This window comes from Sphaerulina musiva (genome assembly GCF_000320565.1).
Source record: "Sphaerulina musiva SO2202 unplaced genomic scaffold SEPMUscaffold_7, whole genome shotgun sequence".
In the NCBI taxonomy this organism is placed as follows: domain Eukaryota; kingdom Fungi; phylum Ascomycota; class Dothideomycetes; order Mycosphaerellales; family Mycosphaerellaceae; genus Sphaerulina; species Sphaerulina musiva.
Window position 1 is genome coordinate 1,271,862 of NW_016017389.1, and position 12,943 is coordinate 1,284,804.

Genomic DNA, 12,943 nt, shown 5'->3' on the forward strand with positions numbered 1-12,943 from the left:
TCATTCACAATGGCCCCAACCAAGCAGGTTAAGACGTATGTTCATACCTGAACGCGGAAGAATTGCAGCACAGTCGGCCCGCCGCCGCTCAGAAAGAATGCTCGCTTGTGGCAGAAATGCCTGAAAAGCAGCACAACACATACTCCAATTCCGTCTCAGTCCTGCGCGTAGTCACACTGTGGCTCGTCAGAATGTGAGGCGGTCGGCTGCGAGGAAACTCCTGCCATAGCCACTCGAAAGGGTCGGCACTCTCGCCTGGCGAGGTCTTGTTGGATGCGATTTGTCGCACCGATCAAAGTCACTCTTCATTGAGTGCTCAGCGGAGAATGCATGAGAGCCAGCAGACCACTGTGCCGCAATTCTTCGCTTCGAGCAACATAGCCACGTGGCCGACTGACGTTTCTTCCACAGTTCGGTCGCCACCAAGGACCAGATCCTCGTGCCAGAGACTCTTCTCAAGAAGCGCAAGTCGCAGGAGAAGGAGCGTGCCGAGAAGGCCGAGCAACGCGATGCCCGCAAGAAGGTTAGTCGACACTATCGCCTCCGCCCCGTGCACAATGATGAAGGAATATCCACACTTAGAGACTAGCTTTCGGGCGATGTTGTCTTCTTGTTAACCATCTTTCGGGACTGATCGTGACGACAATCGCACCTGGATACACTCCGATGGGCACTTGGGAATTTCCTGCTGACTGTTAATAAACAGCAAAACAAGGAGAAGCGTGCTCAGATCTTCAAGCGTGCCGAGTCCTACGTGAAGGAGTACCGCGACCAAGAGCGCGAGAAGATTCGTCTCTCGCGCGTGGCCAAGTCTGAGGGCTCCTACTACGTCCCAGCCCAGCCAAAGCTCGCCTTCGTTGTCCGCATCAAGGGTATCAACAAGATCGACCCCAAGAAGCGCAAGACCCTCCAGCTTCTCCGTCTCCTTCAGATCAACAACGGTGTCTTCATTCGCCTGACCAAGGCCACTTCTGAGATGCTCAAGATCGTCGAGCCATTCGTCGCCTACGGTTACCCCAACCTGAAGTCTGTTCGTGAGCTCATCTACAAGCGCGGATACGCCAAGACCAGCCAGAAGCACCGCATCCCTCTTACCGACAACGCCATCATTGAGGAGCACCTTGGCCAATACGGTATTGTCTGCATGGAAGACCTGATCCACGAGATCTACCAAGTCGGACCAAACTTCAAGCAGGCCTCCAACTTCCTGTGGCCATTCAAGCTCTCGAACCCAACCGGTGGCTTCCACAAGCGCAAGTTCCTCCACTTCATTGAGGGAGGTGACCTCGGTAACCGTGAGGAGTACATCAACCAGCTCATCCGCCAGATGAACTAAGTATATGTGCCTCGACACCAAAAAAAGTACTTTACGGCGTAACGTATGGAAGGCCGAGCGGCATGGCATGGGCATTTGGAACAATGCAAGGCGAATGGCGTCGGTAGCTCGTACGGAATTCAAGACGTCGTGCATACCTTGAAATGTGATACCCAGTTTTACTTCTTGCCTCTCATACATCTTTTGCGCTTCCCATCTGCTTGGACATGCAGCCCGCTGTCACCGAGGATGTATGTTCATGCTGCCGATTGGCCATGCAGCCCCTCGTCTACTGCTGGCCATGTTCACATCTTGCATAATAATAGTGAACGCATATTTTATGTCCGTTGTACTACCTTACTTTCTCAAGTGCATTGATCGTACAGTGTACTGCGGGATTTTCGTTATCGCGGACATAGGCACCTCTCGGCCATCACTTGGCATCGCGCTAGATCATATTTGTCATCGAGATCGTGTCACGCTGGCGGCGACGATGATGTGAAGCTCTTTATGATACAGTGTACTCCTACCTCCTAGGTGCTCACCCGCCAGCACCATAGGGGTTGCGCAATGGAGTACCCGTACCTTGCCTTGTTCCACGAAGTTCATCGGCTTATCAGATCTGGCCCGGTCTTATCAGATTTGACAGGCCCCGAAGAAGTGACCACCGCCGCCGAAGGAGGCCGAGAGCACTTTCGCAGACTCATCGCCAGCTTTGCGTTCTCGAAGGTACTCATCCTCACATATCAAGGTGTAATCCTGGTGATTGTACTCCTAGCTGCCGCTTGGAGATGGTACCAGAGAAGCAGTCGGTCACGGAGGAAGGGACAACGGCGCGAGCATGGCCTACAGCAATATGGATGTGCTGGCAGCAGATGCACAGGTGACAATGTTGAGATTGAAGAGACGAGTGAGAGGATCGCCGGTGCTGGCACGGAGACATACGCTGCACGTGCTGCTTCTCAGGCTCAGCGATGTGCAGAGGGTTGGTCAAGTAACTCTTCTGCGAGCACGCGTGTGGGCTCTCCCAGCAGTAGCAGTAGGACTGGCAATTCCACTCCTCCTGCCATAGCCGTGAAAGAGGAAGATGACATCGGAGTTCTGAGCCCTCTTCTGGCGCGTGCAGATCGCTCGTCCCGTACGACCCCCAGAGACACCTCACGCATGTTCAAACCATGGAGCTGGCTGCGAGCAGCATTGATGTATCAACCCCAGCCACTGCCTCTCCTACGACGAGTTCTACCAAACAACAGCACAACCCTCATGGTACTCTTCCTTCTCGGCTTGAATCTCTTCTATCTCCTCTACAAGATTGACTTTAGACACCTCTCCTCAATCGACATCGTCAGTGATCGAGCTGGACTCATGTTCGTAGCCAACCTCCCATGGCTCTACCTCCTGGCCGCAAAGAACCAGCCCCTCAAAAAGCTCACAGGCGACAGTTACGAAAACTTGAATCTCTACCATCGCCGCCAAGGCGAGTTCATGTGCTTTCTCGCAGTAGTGCACTTTGGTGGCATGCTGAGCGCTTGGTACAACTTCCTGCGACCAGAGCCATTCAACTTTAGTCTCTGGGACTTTTTAACCATTCATCTTGTCCTTTGGGGTATTGGAGCTTGGTTTGCGTACGAAGTGCTGTATCTGACGAGTCTGAGCTCATTTCGGGAGCGGTGTTACGAGCTGTTCTTGGCCTCACATATCGTACTGCAGGTTGTGGGCTTAGGAACGCTCTGGATGCATCATCCCCATTGTTCGCCATATGTGGCTTCTGCACTTTTGATATTCGTTGCGGATAGGATCGTTTGGAGACTGGGTCTCAAGTCGTTCAGCTTGAGAGCAGATCTGCAGGTCATGGAAGATGGAGAAACAGTCAAGGTCTCTGCGAACTGGCCTGTTAAGTCGAGCACTGGTATGTCTGGCTTTGCGAAGCGCCTTTTCGCAAGGGATATGCAGCATGGATGGGAACCCACTCATCATGTTTTTCTGACGGTCCCTGCATTGGGCACGAAACATGGTTTGCAGTCGCACCCTATGACTATCGCCAGCGCAGCGCCAACACTTGGAGAAGACCGAAGCGGCAATGCATGGTTCAACCTGATCATCCGAGCGAAGGGTGGCTTCTCTCGCGACCTACTCAATCATGCTCGAGTACACGGTGATGCTCAAATTCGACTCGACGGACCTTATGGCTCGCTGCACGCGCTTGAGATGCTGCGAGCCAGCGATATAGCTATGATAGTGGCTGGTGGTAGTGGTATTGCAGTAGCTTATCCCATGCTTTGGGATCTGTTGCATCGGAGAGATGAGCGTGGTCAAAAGGTCTGTCTGATCTGGATCGTGCAGGATGCCAGTCACGTCTCCTGGATCGGCAACGAACGCCTCGATGAGTTGCGAGACTTGGGATGCCACGTTATCATGCCGCCCCCCAGTCGGAAATCTGGGCGGCCCGATGTCAAAGCATTGCTCAGAGACACTGTTGACGAGCTGTCTGCAGAAGTGAGAGATCAAATCGGTGTGGTGGTATCAGGACCCGATGGCATGAATCGTGATGCCAACAATGCATGTGCAAGACTTGTGGCGCAAGGGAGGAACGTTGAAATCGCCGTTGAGAAGTTCGGATGGTGAGGGCAGTCAGGCTCGAAGGTACATCTATCGATGATTTATGAGTGCTATGACAGGTACCTGGGAGTAAATTTTTCTGCGAATTCTCGTGGCGTACCGTAGACACACAGGGTATAATAGGTACATACAGATTACAACACAGGACACGATTCAACATGCTCTGCACCTCATGTGCAAATTTGGAAGGCCCCCGCCAGGCATCGCTCCATTGAATAGAATGTCGTTTTATATCCACAACCTGCCGTGGAGTAGTACTACACAACAAGTAATGTTCTGACGAGGTCTCTTTGCTGCTGAGCCTTCAATTGTCACACAATGTACAGTTCTCACTTGAGTGGAGCATGTGGTCCGCATGCTCATAATATCGCTCAATGCGCGTCGGCGGTGCACCTGAGAGGCCATCTACGTGCTCTCTCTCTCTCTCTCTCTCTCTCTCTCTCTCTCTCTCTCTCTCTCTCTCTCGTCCTTGGCCACAATACCAATGCATGGACCTGACTGAACTCGATCTCACAGGCTGGGCCGAGGTATTCTGAGCATGTCCTAGCCCATCTCATATCATATCAACACACACCTCCTGATCTCTCTCTCTTTCTCTCTCTCTCTCTCTCTCTCTCTCTCTCTCTCTCTCTCTCTCTCTCCCCCTCTCATAGTAAACTCTCACTCTTAACCTCCTTAAAACTCTTCGTCGTCCCCTTCAATTTCCCCGCCGTATCATTATCCAACCTCTGCGTATGTTCATGTATATTCAACTTATACTTCTCGCCCACCTCCCCGACCTTCACCCCTTGCACGACATTCTCTCGCAAAATCTGCGCCACGCCCTGCGCATGTTCGACGCCTTGCGCAGCTTCGGGACCGTTGGGGATCAGTTTGGCGCCGGTGCGGAATTCGCTGCGAGCGAAGGCGCGGGAGGTGCGGAGCATGATGTCGTCTTCTATCATCATTGCAGGAAGGATGAGGGAAAAGGGTATGTGTGAGTGAATGGTCTTGTTTGCAAGTTCATGGAATTTTTTCTTAAGCAAAGGGACGAGTGGTTGTTGTATGGTACCTACCTGAAAAGGCTATTTTCGTCGCGCGAAGAAGATGGCGATAGGTGGCGAGAACGGCGAAACGGTTGGTGGCTATTTCCGCGCGGCTGAGTGCTTGGGAAGCCATTATAATTTGCGAGTCAAAGAGTGTTTTTGTGGTGGTTTATCGTGGGCGCATTTCAATATGCTACAGCATTGAATACAAGGAGCAGATCACACACTTGGGAAGTTGAGTTGTGCATGTGAAAGTTGGTGGAAGCACAGACCATTTCACGTGCACACCGTTCTTGATGAACATCTCCTTTTTCTTTTCTTTATTTTTGATGTTTTTTTTTTCTTTTTTGACTTCGGATCGACAACAGCCACAAAACGCCAGTAATCATGGCGTTCCCGCACGCAGTGGGAGGTAACACGTCTTCAGCCCTGCAGCGAGCTGCTGATTTTCCGCTGGTACAGGTAGGAAATATTTCCAGAATATTACTTTTCCTTTATCTCCCAACGTCCATGTCCATTATTCCCTCTTCTCTCTGTGGGTCATGTTCCAACTGCCATACTGGTCAAGACACAAGAGACGCACCGTCATGTATCGCCTCGTAGCATGCGCCCTTCTTCTCGCCTTGCTGGGCCTCGTCTTCTTTCCTACCTCTGTTGAATCTCATGCCGTGATCAGAGAGAGGCCGACGAGAGGGTATCGAGCTCGAGAGGCCGATGCAATCCCTCGGTATGCGCCAGACCAGGAACCTCTCGAGAGCGAAGAGCAGGCGTCTCTGGAGGAACCAGAGGCTCCAGTACGGGAGCCCGAGCAACCGGTCGCTGAGAAGAAGAAGAAGAAGAATAGCCCACCGCATCAAAGACCCATCTCCAATGTGAAGACGACAGACAACAGCATCGAAAATGCTATCTCACGTCTCAACGATCTCATTCCAGACGAAGTTCGCATGAAAGGACTGCTCTCTCCCCTCACCGAAACCGGAGAAGCACTTCTCCGAGACCTGGCGTATCGTACCCGAGCATTCACAGAAATCCTCTCCGTGTGGGAAACACTACATCTTGTACCCAATGGCCATGAGCTACTCCTACGAGATGTAATCCCACAACTCCGAGCCATGAATCTCCCCGCAGCGAGCTTCGCCGACGCCGTACATACCTACGATCGATTCCGAGCATATGTGAACAAATTCGCCGCTGGCCTGTTTCCCTGGACCATGGCTTTCTATGCGGATCACATGTCACTGCATGCGAGTTTCTACAGTGGTGGTAAGGGAATGGTGCTGACTGCGGGAGATGCTCAAGCGCAGTATTTGCTCACTACGATACCTTCTTTTCGGAGACTGGGCTGTGATTTACCCATCGAGGTGCTTTACCTGGGCGACGAGGATCTCAGTGAGGACTATCGAGAACAGTTGGAAGCTCTGCCGGGGGTGTTGACGCGAGATCTTTCGCAAATGGTGAATGATGAGGGCTGGACCTTGAAAGGTAAGTCTCAGTTCCCTTAGGGCGGCGACAGCTCTGCGGATCGATCTACCAAAAAAAAAAAAGCTAATCCCGTATTTCAAGGCTGGGCCATGAAGCCCTTTGCAATTCTCATGTCCTCGTTCCGAGAAGTCCTCTTCGTCGACGCCGATGCCCTCTTCTTCACCAATCCGCAAACCCTCTTCGACGACGAACAATACACAAGCACAGGAGCCCTCTTCTTCAAAGACCGCAATCTCTCTCCGGAAAAGAAACGAGGCTGGCTAAAATCCATCCTTCCAAATCCAATTTCCGACCAAGTCAAAAAAAGTCGCATGTGGACAGGAGAAAGCGGACACATGCAAGACTCGGGCGTCCTCCTCATCGACAAATGGCAACATTTCGTTCCTTTACTCCTCGCCACCAGACTCAATGGTCCCGATCGCGATGGAAATCCCGCTACCGGCAAAAAGGGAGTTTACGAAATGGTCTATGGCGACAAAGAAACTTTTTGGCTCAGTTGGGAACTTGCTGGTGATTCCTCGTATGCTTTTCATGATAGTGTGGCTGGTACTATGGGAGTTTTGAATCACACGTCCGCTGCTGCCAACAACAAGAAAAAGACAGAAGCCATGTGTTCCCCCCAACTCCTACATTTCGATCGTCAAGGTCGACCTCTATGGTTCAATGGCTGGTTAGCAGCGACAAAAGACGACGAGGACGAATTCAATTTCCAAACCTTTGAGGCGTTTTTGCGAGAGCCGAGGGAGAGAGGCAAAGGGAAATTATCTAAACGTGATGATGTTTGGACAATTCATGCTTCGAATGTCGTCTGTTTGGAAGCTGAGGAGCATTTCCCATTTACGGCATACGAACAGGATATTTTGGATATGTTGGTTGATTTGGCGAGGGAGAATTTGGAGTTGGAAGTTTCGCCGTCTTGAGGAAAAAGGGAAGGAGAGAGGGGTTTCTATTAATCTTCTCTTGTATTTTTGATTGTCAGACTTTTTTTGGTCAGAAACCCCCTTTTTTTTTATTGGAAATGAATAAAGAGAAATGAAGCACCTCAGACTCTCTTCGAATCTCATCACGAACCTGTCCGAATCCCTTCTCTTTCTCCACTTCCCCTCCACTTGGGGTTGAAGAAGAAGAAGAAGAAGAAGAAGAAGAAGAAGAGAAAGAGGAGAGGAGGAGGAGGAAATCTGGCCGAAGCTAGCGCCTCTCGCAACGTATCCAAATCCTTTCCGTTGGAAGTAGGCTTTCCAGGTTTGGCAGCTAATTCAGGTCCGTGAAATGGCATGCCCTGGTATTGGGGGGGCTGGAGAGAGGAGTAGACATTTTTTTGAAGTTTGATGCTGAGAGGGTCAATATTTTCCCTGTCTGGAGGCAAGAGGAAGAGGGATGGCGTTTTTTGATGAAGACGCAGGACCTTCGAGGGAGCGAAACGAGGAACTCATCGTACTTTTGAGAAGGAGGGGTTTGAAGTCGAAGCAGGCAGGCTGGATGGCTGGCAGGTAGTATAGAATCCAGATTGAAGGAATTCAAGAAAGCGATTTGCACACACAACTGGTATTGGAAGCGTGATATTTTCGTAAGACTGGATAGAACATGATAGTCAGTCTCTGATGACACATATATTATTCAATTAGGAGGTATTTTCCATGGGAGCTAAGAATTATTCCCCGTCGCCAACCCCCAAAAGTACGCCGCCCAAGCCCCCAGAATCAACACCAACAACGCACTAAAAAATCCCGCGCTGACTTTACGATTCAACCCCAATTTCCTGCCCGTCTCATACGCTTCGCGCTGCGAATTAATCTCCTCGCCGGAGCGTTGTCGTTCCTTTCTCGTCCACTGCAATCTTCTCAAATCATTTGTGAAAAAACTCCAAACGAACAATGTCACACTGACGACCACGGCGCCCGCCGCCAAGATAACATAGACGATGACGACGTGATTGTAGGAATTGTCATCGTGGTCCTGGATGACTCCTGTGAGAATGCGGATGACGATGTTCATGCTGTTGTTGACCACGACTTTGATCGCGTATGCTACGCCAAAGGTATCCTGATACCAGATGGAAGTTCGCACACCATCGATGATGGATGTCGGGCCCAATGTCGATCCGATCGCGTAGACTCCAAATGCGGCTGCAGTGCCCGAGACTGTGGGCCCAAATGCGGCGAGACACATGGCGCAGAAGCAGGTGAGGCCGCAGATGAGGAGGACGGTCAGGCGGTTGCCGTACCAATCGATGAAGGCTCCCAGGAGGGGCACGAGGAAGAAGCCGAGATATCGCGCTGATGCAGTGTACCAACCGGCTTTGGTGCCGTCGACATCGAATCGCTGCTCGGCCAATTCGGTGGCATTCTGCGCAAAAACCACGGCCATGGATGTCTGGAAGGTGGAGAAGCAGATGAAGCCCCAGAAGGCCATGGGAAGGTGCAGAGCTTTTTTGATTTCAAATTTCTTCGTGTTCTCCCGAAGTTTCTCTCCCGTGGCCGGGTCTTCGATGCCATCGCTGTAGTGCTTGTCGCAGTATTTTCGGAAATAGTAGAAAGCTCCCGTGGCGAAATTGGTGAAGATGTTCATGAAAACGGCAGTCCAATAAACCCAGCTAAAGTCGCCGGTGCCCTTGGCGATGGGGTTCGCGGTGGCGGTTCCGACGAATTGTCCTATTTTGCCAATTGCAAGTTCGAGACCGAGGGTGGAAGCGAAGCCGTCCGAGGGAGCGAACCAAGAGCTGAAGATCCTGTATTGGGCCACTTGTGTTGCGATGTCTCCAAAGGATTGCACCACGATGCCGCCAATCATCAACTTGTAGCTGCGGACAGTAGTTGCTGCTGCGATGATGATTGATCCCAGGCTGTAGACAATGTTCCCCCACACCATGATGCCCGCACCACCAAAGCGATCGGTCAGCAGACCAGTGAACAACATCAGCACTGTGACCATGAAATCCTGAGATGCTTCCCTGATGCCGTTGCACTTGCAGTCAGTCTCGTCTCAGACGTCTCTTCGGGAGCTTTCAGATTGAGAAGGTACGTACAGCACGGAGTATTGAGTATTGTCGATATGTAATTCCTGACCATGCATGAGCAATATGTCTTTACGCCAATCGTTTCACTAATACTCACCTTTTTCAACGTCGATTTCATGGCTCCCGTCACCCCAGAAGACCATTTGGACCCAAAGCCAATCAAGGATACCATGAGTACTGCAATGATCTTCATCCGCATTGGAACATGAGTGGAGCGTCCACGGGCGCTGCGAATAGAGAGCGCATCGTCAGAGACAGCAGCTATATCGAAGACACCCGGCTCTTTCTTGGGCATTGGAATGTCATTCTGAGATATAGGATCTGTAGCAAGCGGTGGTGGGTGCCCAAGGGCCATTGTGTATTGAGGGAGAGAGGGAGAGAGAAAGGAACAACAAACGGTCCTCGAATCTTATCAGATCCAACGCGAAAGCTTTATGAAGTGAAGTTAGCCGCTATCGGCCCCGTATTCTACAGAAAATGCATGATTGGGTTGCAAAAGTTGGCACTGCCAAGCGAACCAGTAGGCGTTAGCATGTGTTCGTCTAGCAGGCCCGAAGTAGTACCACGGCGAAGCAGGTCGAATTCAGGTGGGATATCCGGGCAGGTGGATGTAAGTGAGGTTGAGCGCAGGCATGTTCGAAGCGAACAACAGCATTTTGATAATTGTTGACTAGGGCTTGCTGGTACCGCTTCTCGTCTGTGACAATATGTAGGATAGCGTAGAAAAGGAAGACGGTCCGTCTCAAGATGTCGGCGATGTTGCTGGCGAACTATGATGCCCAGAAGCATAATGCTTAGTCGCGATACAGTAGAATAACCTAGTAAGTATGCTTGAAGGCCTGCTTGGCCGGCCTGCGTTGGGCTCAAGACCGCAAGCGAACTCGCCACGGAGGAAGAAGCAGAGTAATGCGAGTCTGCGGCTACATGTACATGTAGTCTGTAGGGCGCTCCCATAGTCGGAATGAATTGATATTTCCCCCCAGTGGGTTCATAGAAGTGAGTGAGTGAGCAGCCATGGGAAGTCCACCGAACGGACGTCGACGTCGAGATGAATGTGGTGTAATAGTGTACGGGATGCTGCTCGATGGTAGTTCAATACACGAGAGTGAGAAGAGTAATCAGTAAAATTACAGGTAGTTGCAAGGTACAGGTGCGATATCAACGAGGAAGTTGACGCCAATATGTCCATGACGGAAAGATTCCGCCCTCGGACATGATGCATCTCCAGGTGTTCGATGGTAGGGTACATGTAGGTGACTAGGTATAGTCAACATCCAATCCACCGCATATCACCATGCTTCCTCTACCACTTCTACGCCAGATTCGCTCACGTTGTTCTCACCGACTGGGACTGAGAAGTTTCGCCTCCCAACACGAAGCCCGTCCCGGCATCGACTCCCAGACATTGGTCAAGCTGCAGCAACAGGAGCAAGCCCTCGCCGCCCGAAATCGAACTGTGCCGCCTCGAGGCTCCGATAAATGGTTTTACTTGACTGCCATCGGCCTTTTACTGGCCACTCCGCCGATCGTGTACTTTTGGTGGCAGCACCGAGCTGAGCACATGGGGAAGAAGAAGCAGGACATGATCAGGCAGATTGAAGCCAACAGGAAAGCCTTTCTCGAGCAGCAGCGATGAGCATCGATCGGATACATATAGGCATCTACTACTTGATTCTCGCTCATTGTGGCAACATGGGCCTCCAGATAGGGCTTGCTGCTTGCAGATGGACGTGGGAGAACAGGGTCGTCCAGGTCGCCGCTCCAAGCAGACGAGAAGGTGATATATATGCCGCCCAGTGGCAGCCAGACAGACTGGCAGGCAGGCAGGCAGGCAGGGACAAGCAGGTATCCACGGCCAACAACAACAACAACGACAACACTCGAAATCTATGTGCGTGCGCCCGAGGAGGTCCCTGTCCACCGTTGCCTCGCACATGGCTTCACACACAACATTGTCACGAGTGAGAAATCTCACTTCACCCAAAAACCTCGCTTGCTCCCGCCTGCCCAGGATTGCCGCCTGACATGCGCACAATAACACAATAGTACAATAGCACGCCAACAAACAAATTTACTGGCTATTGTCACCAGCCACCAGAGAGATGTCTACCGAAATCACTTCTTCATTGCTGCTGTCTCAGTCTTCTTTGCTTCAGACTTCGCAACAGTCTTCTTCCTGTACGACCACAGATCGCGCGTCGCCCGCGGCCTGCACTACGACGACGACATGGCCTACGTCTATCTTTCACTCGCTCTCCTCACCGCTGCATTCTCACTCGCTGCTTCTCTTACCTTCCTCCTCATTCGTCCAGACAACCAGAACGATGCTATGCGCTGGTTCAACGTGTGCTGGGTCGCCATCTCTGGTGCAGTACTCTGGCTTGTCATCAGTATCTTTCTCGTCAGGCTCATCCAACATTGCCGCAAGCGAGGAGAACACAGCAAGTGTCAGTTGTCCGGACGATCGAGTCGGGTTCCATGTGACTGATATCTCGCCCAGACAACACACATCGAAGAGACACATCTGAAGAACGCCAATCCATAGATGGCAGACCAGCGTTCAAGATCAAGATCAGTCGACCCATCGAAGGCAGCTTCATCCACTTCCAGGCAGAACAGTCAAACTCAATACGTAAGTCTAGAGTGCTTCTCCAGAATTGTTCCTTGGCTGACATGTACTTAGCGAGCACGATATCTTCAGCCACATCGCTGCCAGAGACGCCAACGCACAAACCGCTAGGTTCTTCGCGTTTTGGCCTGAACATTATCACACGCTCGGAGCCGGACACGACCCTGGACCTTCCAAGCATCTTCTCGCCCTTCAAGTTCCACCCGCCAGACGACGAGGCTCTGTACCAACAGCATGGACGCCCAGCGAGAAGTGACTCGCTCGCGGCACTGTTAACACCCAGCACCAGCACCATCGCTCAAACGCTCGAAAATGCTCTTCCCATGCCCTTCCATGCGACAGACCCTCCGCCACGCACCCCTTCACCCGTCAGTCACTTCAAGATCTCGCCAATGGTGCCGCCAAAAGCTGGTAGCAGTCCCTCTTTACCAGCGGCAGCCTACATTTCGCCAATCAGTCAGAAAAGCCCAGTGTCAGACGAGACAGTTCCTTCAATCACAGTCCCAATCTCGTCTCCAAGCGAGAATGCTGAAAACCAACACCAGAGTGTTGTACTCAAGAGAATGGGCAAATCTCTGCCTTCTTTGCCTGTGATGTACAAGATGAAGAAGAAGAAGAATAAACGCGGCGAAGGAGATTGGTATCGTTGCCATTTGAGCGATGGAGGTCAAGGCCATTACATGAGTAGTGCGACTATTTGAACAGAACGGAATGCAGAGCAGAATGCAGAGCAAAGAGATCCGTAGCGACTCACCGATGCGATCAAGAAGTTTTCGTCTTTGCTGTACATGATACTTGGTTGGTTGACTAGCACCAATTGATTTCATAGCGTGTTTTGTATGGATGGTACCCGACAG

The 12,943-nt window shown here is 51.4% G+C and overlaps 7 protein-coding genes across 7 annotated transcripts; 5 read left to right on the plus strand and 2 right to left on the minus strand.

Annotated features, from left to right (window-relative positions):
* Positions 1-9: 9 nt before the first annotated feature.
* On the plus strand, positions 10-1,336 carry SEPMUDRAFT_142844 (60S ribosomal protein L7; the record flags this gene model as incomplete). Its single annotated transcript, XM_016903016.1, has 3 exons — positions 10-35; positions 412-523; positions 707-1,336. 3 exons carry the CDS (start codon positions 10-12, stop codon positions 1,334-1,336), a joined length of 768 nt encoding a protein of 255 aa, XP_016759510.1.
* A 527-nt stretch (positions 1,337-1,863) lies between these two features.
* On the plus strand, positions 1,864-4,392 carry SEPMUDRAFT_150333 (Ferric_reduct-domain-containing protein). The gene has a single exon (XM_016906099.1). The coding sequence runs from the start codon at positions 1,886-1,888 to the stop codon at positions 3,938-3,940; it is 2,055 nt and encodes a 684-aa protein (XP_016759511.1). The 5' UTR covers positions 1,864-1,885; the 3' UTR covers positions 3,941-4,392.
* Positions 4,393-4,518: 126 nt separating this feature from the next.
* Positions 4,519-5,123, minus strand: SEPMUDRAFT_150334 (uncharacterized protein). The gene is made up of 2 exons (XM_016906100.1): positions 4,990-5,123; positions 4,519-4,871 (listed from the first exon to the last, which is right to left on the minus strand). The coding sequence occupies exons 1-2, from the start codon at positions 5,090-5,092 to the stop codon at positions 4,582-4,584; spliced, it is 393 nt and encodes a 130-aa protein (XP_016759512.1). The 5' UTR covers positions 5,093-5,123; the 3' UTR covers positions 4,519-4,581.
* A 381-nt stretch (positions 5,124-5,504) lies between these two features.
* SEPMUDRAFT_150335 (glycosyltransferase family 71 protein) lies at positions 5,505-7,478 on the plus strand. Its single transcript, XM_016906101.1, has 2 exons — positions 5,505-6,441; positions 6,523-7,478. Exons 1-2 carry the CDS (start codon positions 5,547-5,549, stop codon positions 7,359-7,361), a joined length of 1,734 nt encoding a protein of 577 aa, XP_016759513.1. The 5' UTR covers positions 5,505-5,546; the 3' UTR covers positions 7,362-7,478.
* A 607-nt stretch (positions 7,479-8,085) lies between these two features.
* SEPMUDRAFT_164902 (MFS general substrate transporter) lies at positions 8,086-9,752 on the minus strand (the record flags this gene model as incomplete). Its single annotated transcript, XM_016908138.1, has 3 exons — positions 8,086-9,391; positions 9,467-9,501; positions 9,555-9,752. The coding sequence occupies 3 exons, from the start codon at positions 9,750-9,752 to the stop codon at positions 8,086-8,088; spliced, it is 1,539 nt and encodes a 512-aa protein (XP_016759514.1).
* Positions 9,753-10,751: 999 nt separating this feature from the next.
* SEPMUDRAFT_109473 (uncharacterized protein) lies at positions 10,752-11,093 on the plus strand (the record flags this gene model as incomplete). Its single annotated transcript, XM_016900783.1, has 1 exon — positions 10,752-11,093. One exon carries the CDS (start codon positions 10,752-10,754, stop codon positions 11,091-11,093), a length of 342 nt encoding a protein of 113 aa, XP_016759515.1.
* On the plus strand, positions 10,770-12,887 carry SEPMUDRAFT_150336 (uncharacterized protein). The gene is made up of 3 exons (XM_016906102.1): positions 10,770-11,904; positions 11,958-12,089; positions 12,141-12,887. Exons 1-3 carry the CDS (start codon positions 11,685-11,687, stop codon positions 12,785-12,787), a joined length of 999 nt encoding a protein of 332 aa, XP_016759516.1. The 5' UTR covers positions 10,770-11,684; the 3' UTR covers positions 12,788-12,887.
* Positions 12,888-12,943: the final 56 nt, after the last annotated feature.

Bases quoted from the DNA above. Each gene is read 5' to 3' on its own strand.
- SEPMUDRAFT_150336 (XM_016906102.1), top strand. From the start codon at position 11,685: ATGGCCTACGTCTATCTTTCACTCGCTCTCCTCACCGCTGCATTCTCA. The intron at 11,905-11,957 runs GTCAGTTGTCCG...TATCTCGCCCAG, and splicing joins GCGAGGAGAACACAGCAAGT to ACAACACACATCGAAGAGAC. The intron at 12,090-12,140 runs GTAAGTCTAGAG...ACATGTACTTAG, and splicing joins AGAACAGTCAAACTCAATAC to CGAGCACGATATCTTCAGCC.
- SEPMUDRAFT_150335 (XM_016906101.1), top strand. From the start codon at position 5,547: ATGTATCGCCTCGTAGCATGCGCCCTTCTTCTCGCCTTGCTGGGCCTC. The intron at 6,442-6,522 runs GTAAGTCTCAGT...CCGTATTTCAAG, and splicing joins TGAGGGCTGGACCTTGAAAG to GCTGGGCCATGAAGCCCTTT.
- SEPMUDRAFT_150333 (XM_016906099.1), top strand. From the start codon at position 1,886: ATGGAGTACCCGTACCTTGCCTTGTTCCACGAAGTTCATCGGCTTATC.
- SEPMUDRAFT_150334 (XM_016906100.1), bottom strand. From the start codon at position 5,092: ATGGCTTCCCAAGCACTCAGCCGCGCGGAAATAGCCACCAACCGTTTC. The intron at 4,872-4,989 runs GTAGGTACCATA...CAATGATGATAG, and splicing joins GACGAAAATAGCCTTTTCAG to AAGACGACATCATGCTCCGC.